The sequence below is a fragment of the Nasonia vitripennis genome, assembly GCF_009193385.2.
Source record: "Nasonia vitripennis strain AsymCx chromosome 3 unlocalized genomic scaffold, Nvit_psr_1.1 chr3_random0014, whole genome shotgun sequence".
NCBI classification, from domain to species: Eukaryota; Metazoa; Arthropoda; class Insecta; order Hymenoptera; family Pteromalidae; genus Nasonia; species Nasonia vitripennis.
Window position 1 is genome coordinate 565,227 of NW_022279635.1, and position 9,453 is coordinate 574,679.

General features: G+C 39.1%; 1 protein-coding gene across 1 annotated transcript; it reads right to left on the bottom strand.

The window, feature by feature from the left end:
- Positions 1-8,518: 8,518 nt before the first annotated feature.
- LOC116417002 lies at positions 8,519-8,962 on the bottom strand. The gene has a single exon (XM_031928007.1). The coding sequence runs from the start codon at positions 8,960-8,962 to the stop codon at positions 8,519-8,521; it is 444 nt and encodes a 147-aa protein (XP_031783867.1).
- Positions 8,963-9,453: the final 491 nt, after the last annotated feature.

A 9,453-nucleotide genomic window follows, 5' to 3' on the forward strand; every position in this document is an offset into this window, starting at 1 on the left:
ACAAACATTTTTTAAATTATTAACTTTTGTTAGAAACCTTCTAAAATTTCCGAAATCTTTAAAACTTTGAGATTTGTCTGTCTTTGTCCACATTTTAAGTAATATAGAGTCGCGACTTGTGCTAGTCTTGACGGCATTTCTGAACTGTGCTAGTCTTCGTATGACGAAGCGACGATATGTATAGGTGGTTTTCTGTCAAATCACTTTAATTTGTATTTTTGACCATCAATGAAGCATTATTGTCAACTTCTTAATCACATTCCCTTTTTACCAATGTAGACAACCTCTGTAATATTATTATGAATGATCTATAATAATCTTAATGTTATTCAAACATTTGTTAATAATTAATACTAATATTTTAGAGTATTCAAAAAAACCTGCTCCAAATAACAACTCTGATGGTAAATATGATGATTAGCTTCATTTTTTTCTTCAAAACGTGTATATTTTTGTTGTAATTAATTATTATTATTTATTACTTTAGCAGATAAACAACGTAGCAGTGATCCCTCTGGAAAGTGTGCTGGACATCAAGGTATGACGAAATTAGACGCTTCTTTTAAGTCAAGTTAGCTTTATTTAGAGTATTACAGAATTGAAATATTAATATTTAAAGTTGCGTGCTAGTATAAGGTATCTAGAACGGTACTAGTTTTCATAAGGATATATACATACTCTAGGACGTGGTTTATTTTATTTACACAAAATATGGCCTTTTAACCCGTTTTCATACAAAAACTGATAATCGATCTGAATGTAGTAAATACTCTGAAAAAAGCAATAATGAACTTATGTTCTTTAGTTTTGCAGTCATGCACTTGTAAGCGGCAAGTACAAATTTGTGATTTTTTTTAAAAACGCAGTCAGATAACTCTGTATGGACGGTGTGTCGATTTGCAATAAGTCTTGCAATATAAGTACGCGTTTCGCGGGCGAGAACCGCAATGTACACATAAGTCTAGAATTCTCGGATCAATCACTTCTCTCCGTTCACCAACGAAGAACCCAACGTCCGCACGTTCTACAATGAATTCCACGACGTCATGCAGCAACTGAGACCAGTCCCAGTTAGCCACAAAACGGCAACCAAACCATTCATACATCAAGATATGAAAACTTGTACTCACGCCTGGATGCAAGAAAGGCCTATCAAACCGGCATTGACACGGCCATACACTGGCCCTCACAAGGTCATCTCTCGCAACATGGAGAACCAGACCTTCAACATAGACATAAATGGAACGCAGAAGACTGTATCTTTACAACGCCTAAAACCTGCGTTCATTCTTCAAGAGGATCCTGACGGCGCTAAGGAAAATGCTAGACCTGAACCGATCAAGATTCCCAAATCCACCAAGGACAACAGTGATCAACTAGCACCAAAGACATCCATACGCACGCAGCTTCCAGCAGACGACATTCAACCTGCACCCCCTTCTCCTCCTATCGTTGATCCTCCGGATCAACCGCTTCCGGTTCCTCAACCACCTGCACCCAAACGCGTTAGATTTGTTCCGGATATCTAAAAATGTAGCAAGAATCAACCTACTGAACCTGTTCAGTCTGCGGAACCAGGGCCAAAACGCACAAAGTTCGTCCCAAATATATTGAAACGAAAAACGAACGCGAACTCAATCCAGTCACGTAAACACACACCGAGAAAACTCAACTCCTTTGCGGGGGGCGCAGTGCCTAAACAACGTTACATCTCACATAGAAAAGTTAGTAATCATACAATTTTTCTTTTAAGTATGGACAAGTTAGGAGAGTTGAGAGCTCAGCTTAACAGATTCAGAAACAACTCGAGCGACGAGAGAGTTCGTGCAGACTGCTTCAACGCGGATTTGGAGCTGGAGTCTTTTGAAAACTTTCTACGACGAAAGTTAGAACATCCAGACGTTCGCCTGCGCATGGCGAGACATCACTCGCTAGCGGATCACCCCGTCATTTACGAACCTCCCATTCCTCAGCTCTTCTTAAACAATGTTCCGATCACACAGTTGTTCTTGCGTGATTTAAATTACCGCTTAAACAAGAATAAGTTGCGTGAATTTTTATCAGCTCAGGGTTTCGAGGACGTAGACATCAAGTCCCCCAAAAACACCAAGTCGGGCTCTGTAGCTACTTTAGTTTGTAAGTCTCTGTCATCATCCTGCAAGATTCAAGTAAAATCATGCAAAAAAGAGCTAATTTTCACAGACCCCAAAGGGAAAGTTTCATACATTAAGATCAGACCTGATCAATTTTCCAGTCAAAACGCACTGCTACCCACGCAAGCGTCTTCTAAAAAAATATCAGTATTGCCGCAGGCTCTTTTAAGTCTGTTGTACTGCCCTCAAGCAGTAAATCACTTGTTAGAATACGTCTCGGCAAACAATACTTACAAAGTCTACATAGCTTCCTCGAGAATCCAAAATTTCTCGCTGTTGACTTTACATTTGACTCCGCAGAAGACAGGTACAACAGCGAGAACGGATTAAATCGCATGTTGGATGATGCCAGAAAATTGAGCTTCAGAAGTATTTTGTTCAACGCACATAGAATCACTATAGAAACTCCTTTTGTTAACAAATTGTTGAACATTTGCGTAAATCGTCGGCTTGATCCAGACAGACGCCTTTGGCTACGCCAAGTCGATCTATCAGCGGTCGCAGCTTCAGAACAAACGATTAGAACGCTGTCTGAATCATGCACGATTATCAACCTAACTTTAGGAAGCACCCCAGACGGTTGCGATAGATCCTTAGACATAAATAAGTTAAATACTTTGACACTAGTTAACAACGCGCAATTATCGTTAAAATTCTTGACCAAAGACTGTTTCTCGTTGATTACTTCGCTTAAAATCATTGATTGCAATGAAGTGCCAATGGACAAGCTGTTCAACTTCGTTACCATTAACACTAACTTAAAAACGCTAGTATTTAAGGACAGTCAGAGCAGAAACAAAAACTCAGTTGACCTGCTCATAGCAGTATTTTCCAGTAGGAATTGTATAGAGGAATTCCAATTCGATTATTCAAGCACAAGAGAATTCCGCACTCAACTGATTCCCAACATGGTTCTGAATCAAACTACCTCACTAAGTGCTTTAAACCTAGAAAATAATGATTTTTTAAAGAATTGGATTCCTCCAATTATTGATAACGCGTCCAATCTAACCGAGTTGAACATCCTCGGATTAGAATTCGAGTATTCGCTTCCGTTACATAGGTTACCATTTTTAGCTTCTCTTAAACTTAACTTCAATCAGGCTATCGAAACTACGTTAGCCAACCTAGTCAATAAAAGCAAACTTGATGTATTAGTCAATAACACACGAGGTAAAAAGAGAACCCGTGCAATCAATCTAGCTTCATTAAGAGACGTAACCTTTGGTTGTGCTAAATTAAGTCTAAAATTCATTAACTGTAAGTTCGTCGCTTTAGCATCAACGCAAAGAGCTTTGGAATCAGATGGAGTTATTGTACAACGCTCAGAAAACTCAATTATTATTTGTAAGCGCTAAGCGATGCTAATGTACTATCAAGAAATCTCTGTATTCATAAAATGTAAATTACTCTCTAGTCGCTGACAGAATCAAAAAAAAAAATAAAGCTACTCATTTTTTTTTCCTTTTCGGAGGGCGTACTGTAGGTGCCCCACTGATAGATGGCGGTACTTCCGACCGCGGAGATAGAGAGAGCAGCGCTAGCTGCGAGCGAGCGCTGACGCCGCCGTCAGTTCCGTTCCGACCAGAGCACACGCCAGACGGGCTAGAGAGAGAGAGAGAGAGACCGAAATAAAGTGCCTTGTCCAGGAGAAGAGCCTTGTTCTTGGTCTCCGACCAGCCTCTTCCCACGTGTATATATATATATATATATATATATATATATATATATATATATATAAGATTTAAGTTCGCAATAGCAAATGTATATGTTAAAATGCTCCTTTAATAAGCTAAAGTGATGCTTTTTGACGAATAATATTCTATTTATTAGGGAACAATATTATTATAAGGCTTACAAGTATCAGTAATATAAAAACTAATCTCAATATCAGAAGAGAATTTTGTAATTAAAAAAATGTGTGTTCCCTGTAAAAAACTTAATATTTTCTATATTTACAAAGTAGTATATTGTGTACCATGGGCGTATAGTGGCCTTTTTTATACCGGGTGTGCAGAACTAGTCGAGGCAAGCTAGCACGAGCTGAAGGCGAGTTAAAAAGCCTAAATAGCCTTGGTCCGAACCATATATTTTGTAAATGCGCGGATGTATTTTTTCGTATACGTGTTAAGCGGAGCTTACGTGACTATTTTTTGACACAGCAACTACGCTCTTCATAAATAATGCAAACTTATCAAAATCAACACTTTTTTAGAAAGCGGGCGAAAAAACTTTTTGTATAGTGTTCTGTATTCTATATTTTATGCACCATGTTTAATCAATTCAATTATTTATTATGTATACGCGCTTAATAGCTTAATGGTACAACAAGAGAAAACAATGAGCTATATTAAGTCAATTGTATATATCATTATGGGGTTAAATTATAAATGATAATAAATTAAGATTACAGTTAAATTATAATAACGAAAATGTGACAAAAAAATTATAATCAATAAAAATATCTGCTAACGTCATTAACAGTATGCTTCCTTTAAAAAATATGGTTATTAAAATAATCGTCTTAATAATTCCCTCCTGGTTATCCCCCCTAATTTTCCCTAGCGGCTTCGAAAGTTAAGTACGCGCGTCCGAGTGTGTTTAACCCTTTTACCCTCCCTTACGCCAGTATAAACCTAATCATTATGATCTTTGTGTTCATCCGAAAACCCCCCAAAAGAAATACGTCTAACTTTTGAATAAATTATTTTGAATAAATTATCTTTTCACATAGATCCTATGATTTTCCCTGTTTCCTTACGGAGATATAAGATGGAATCTAATGTTTAAACTAAATCATAACAATGATAAAAATTTATCTTCTTTGTAATATTATTCATATCGATTAGCTTATAGGCCTATATCAAACTTTAGTTCTATTTTATATTTTGGAAGATTAACTCAAACTTATATTATATAAGCTTATATGATATAGAATATTCTAGACTGCGTTTTTTAGATATAATCAGAAAAAATTACGTGTGGAATGTTATCAAGGTCTTGTTGATCACGTAACAAAAAGTGCCCTTAACAATAATAAAAATTTTGAAAATAACGAAAGATTAGAAAAAGCATGGTATGAGCTCAAAAAATAAAGAATAGCGTTTCTGTATACTCGATTGAATATTGTAATTGATGCGTCTTAAGATTTTTTTTGCAACCATCCCAAAATACCGTAAACTATCCCTTGTAGTATTGAACTGCAAGACAACGATAAAAAATCAATAAAATTTGGAGATGGTTTTTATCCTTTTAAACAGGATGACGGACCAAAAAAAAAATACGTGTCCCTTCTTTTTTTGAGTGCTACAACATATCAAAAACTTATTAAATTTGGTGAGGCTGGGTTGGGGGCTTTTCCTTGTAATTAGTTCGATACTGGGCGCATCTCCCTTACATCAAACACTTGTCAATCAATAGTTTTGAATCAAAACTTATATGCGGTTATCACATAACTATTTTTTTTTTTATTTTTTTATTCAGTTTTACCAACCCATATACCTTGTACGGGATTTTTATGGGAGGATCCTTACCACCTCTGTGTGAGGATGCTTTGATCCTATATCGACCTCCCTGAGAAGCATTCGGACTATATATGAGAGATAGTCAAATTTCGCTCCTACAGTCATTAAGACCCACTGCTCCGCATTCGCCCTGGGACTTGCCCAGTGACGTGGGGAAAACTTGCTAGGCAAGAAAACCCACGCCAGAGTCAGCCGATAGGAAAGTCAAACTTAGGTACTTCCTACTACCACGAGAAATACCTAGGTTATCATTCCCCATCTGTTGCAGCATTGGAAAAGCGAGAACATTCGGGCGGTTATCACATAACTATTAAAAAGTAATAATAGAGGAAATTTGTAGTAATAAAATCATTGATCTATTAATTCTATGGTGGACAGAGTTGGAATCATGTGTTTAAATCATCGGTGACCCCCCTTCAATTTTTTAAGGTGACTTAGGCGTTTGGTGTCGTATCAAATGAGGGGCCTCGCGGGTGCACGTATTTTACGAATGCTCATTGCTGCTAATGCTTTCAATAATTATACGTATTGAAGTTATATCCAAGTAGAAAGTGTCAAAAAAGTTAGAAAAAATGCCAGAAAATAGCAAAAGGTACACTGAGAGAAATAGTACATTACGATAATAGTAACCTAAGTAACATTTTTGCACGGTGTAATTAAGACCCTCATTACGCTCGGGCCCTAACCTCACACCGTACAAAAAAGTGCTGCTTAGTTCACATGTTTTTCTATTACATATAACTTTTTGAATTAATTTTGCAAATGAAAAACCGAATCTACAGCGCCGTAGTGTTAAGTTTAATGAATCGTTATACCGAAAGAAAAATTCGATCGGCCTTTCTGTTTTTCTAGAAGTTTAGAAGTACAAAATACCCCGTGGCAGATTTGCGAAACTTTTGCACCGACATCCCCTTAACAGTTAAGAATTATGTATTCGGAATATGTCATTGAGTTGTGAGGCAAATGAATTTTTTACAAAACTGCACACATCGGACGAAGGCGAGCAAAATCGAGCAATTAGTCGCTACGTGCGGAGCAGCTGGATTTAGACATTTTGATTTTTTATCTGTCACTCGCTTTCGTTCGCCTTTCTTCGATGTGCCAAAGTTTTTTACTATAAATATTATTCAATTATAAATTGCAGCGTGCGGGGTAGGGAAGATTAAGAAGTTTTGTTTTAAATTTGTTGTTCGCTTTCACTCGCCTTCATCCGATATGTGCCGAGGTATTTTATTATTAACTCACTACGGGTAGGGTACGTAGGTTTAGATATTTCTGTTTTTAATTTATTGCTCACTTTCGATCACCTTTCTCCGATGTGTCCAAGTATTTTATTGTTAACTTTCTACGCCTGGGCACCGTTGATAATTCTCGCGGGTGGGTTCGCTCGGGCAGTCCCGTATTGCATATAGAATTTCATTCACGACTTGACTGTTCACGTGAAAAATGGAACGGAAAATGGAATGGAAATTGAAGTTACGTCAATACAAATCAAATTTTCAAAATTATTTCAATTTTTCTAAAAATTTATTAGTTTTTAAAAAATTTTTTTAAATTTTTAAATCCAAAATTTGGATTTAAAAGCATACACACTGAAAATTGCAATAGTAATTCAAAAATACTATATTTACTTCGAATACTAATTATTGAAAAATGTGTGTCTGTATGCACACATGTGTGCAAATCCACAATCAACAGTACACAACTTGGGTGTTGGAAGTTGAAAATTTCAAATTGAGGGCACGCTTACCTGATCAACTTTTTTTGGTACTTTGGGTCACCTGGGGTGAGAAAATATGTCTATCAATTATGGCCGTTTTTTGGCTATTTTCATCGTCATAGATATAGCTGATCGTAAAATAAAAATGTTAATCTAAATTTTCAGACCGAAAGCAGAAAAGAGCTACAATTTGAGCCCTGGATGGTCGAAATTGACCGCTCTGATAAAAAGTTATAAGGATTTTAAAAATAAGAAAAACCGTTGTTTTTCGGAAAAAATCGAAAAATTGATGATTTTTTGCTATTTTTAAGTCTAGACAACTTTTGATCTAGGCAATCATTTTTAACTCACCAGCCCTCAACCTAAAGCTCTCTTTTAATACTTCGATCCTAGCAATACACATTTTTGTATTGCGCCTTCAGACACTGAATGGGTAAAGTCGAACCATGGCTAAATTTCGTTTATTTTTCCCATAAGAGAATTTCAAGTGCCCCGCAAAAAAGTTTAGCAAGCGATCGGCGATGCACGCGGGAATTTTCTCACTCCAGGTGACCCAAAGTACCAAAAAAAGTTGGTCTGGTAGGCGTGCCCTCAATTTGAAATTTTCAACTTCCAACACCCAAGTTGTGTACTGTTGATTGTGGATTTGCACATGTATATTTGGAGTTGCTATTATCCGCAGAGAGGAAAGGAGCCGAAAGGTGGAGAACCAGGTCTCTGAATGAGTAGACGGTTTCTATCTAAAGCGCTTTATTATTACATCTAAACTAAGTCTAAGTAGTAAAATCTAAAGTAAATGGTAATCTAAAATCGTGATGAACAATGCCGCCTTGAGAGGACCGCTCTGGGAAACCACTCAGAACAATCTGACTAAACGAACTCCTCGGCGCTACATCTGAGGCGGCTGTTGGCTCGAGAGAGGTGGATTTGGCCTCTGGTGGTCTGGGGGTTCCGGCTCGGTGATTCGCGGCTCAGAAGAACTCTCTCGGCACCAATAGTTGTTTGCGCCTCGATCGCGGCGCCGACGTAGCTGGTTGTGTCGCCACATCTACTCCCCCTCCAGTGATCAGCCCAGGAACCGCTGAGAACGTTACATGCCGTGTACTTGAAGGCTGAGCGGCTCATGTTGGAGGCTGCGTAGATTCTGCCGGTGGAGTGGCGTCTGCTTGTGACTGAGCTGGTGTCTGAGGTGGAGGTAAAGTTCGGTCGGCTGGCTCAGAGGCTTCCAGGTACGCTGGCTTCAGCTGGTCTGTAGTGACCGTTTTCTCTGTGCCCTCATCCTCGATAACGAATGTGCGGTGATCCGTGCGCTTGATTACGCGATGTGGGCCTGTGTACGGCTGCTCCAGAGGTTTGCGTATGCTGTCGACCCTTTTGAACAGGTGCGTACTGCTGTGCAAGTCCCTGAAACAAAAGGGATGCGGTGTCGTGTGCCTCGATGCTGGTACCGGCCTGATGCTATTGAAGAGCTGTTTAAGGCTGGACACGAAGTTCGTCTGGTTCGCTGTTGTTGTTGTCGAAATGAAGAACTCTCCTGGTAGGCGGAGCGTTGTGCCATATAGCATCTCAGCCGGGGAAGCTTTGAGGTCCTCTTTGTAGGCTGAGCGTAGACCCAGGAGTACTGTTGGTAAACAGTCTGTTCAAGCGTGCGCGCAGCAGCGCAGGGCTGTTTTGAGGGCCCTGTGGAACCGCTCTACCATCCCGTTTGACTGAGGGTGGTAGGATGTCGTATGTATCAGCTTGGCACCTAGTAATTGCGCGAGCTCCTTGAATAGTCCCGACTCAAACTGTGCTCCCTGGTCGGATGTAATGTAGAGTGGTGTGCCATAGAGGGTGATCCAATGATCCAACAGAGCTTTGGCGACTGTCGCTGTCTGCATGTTAGGCAGTGGGACTGCCACAGGCCAGCAAGAGAATCTGTCGATTATCGTCAGACAATATTGCATACCTTGTTCGAGGGGCAATTTGATGAGGTCTACATGGATGTGGTCGAATCGGTTGTCCGATTCCTGGCATCTTCCCAGGGCTTCGCGATTGTGGCGGCTGACCTTGGAAA

What these genes read in the sequence shown, in the direction of transcription:
- LOC116417002 (XM_031928007.1), bottom strand. Translation starts at nt 8,962, where the DNA reads ATGCTATATGGCACAACGCTCCGCCTACCAGGAGAGTTCTTCATTTCG.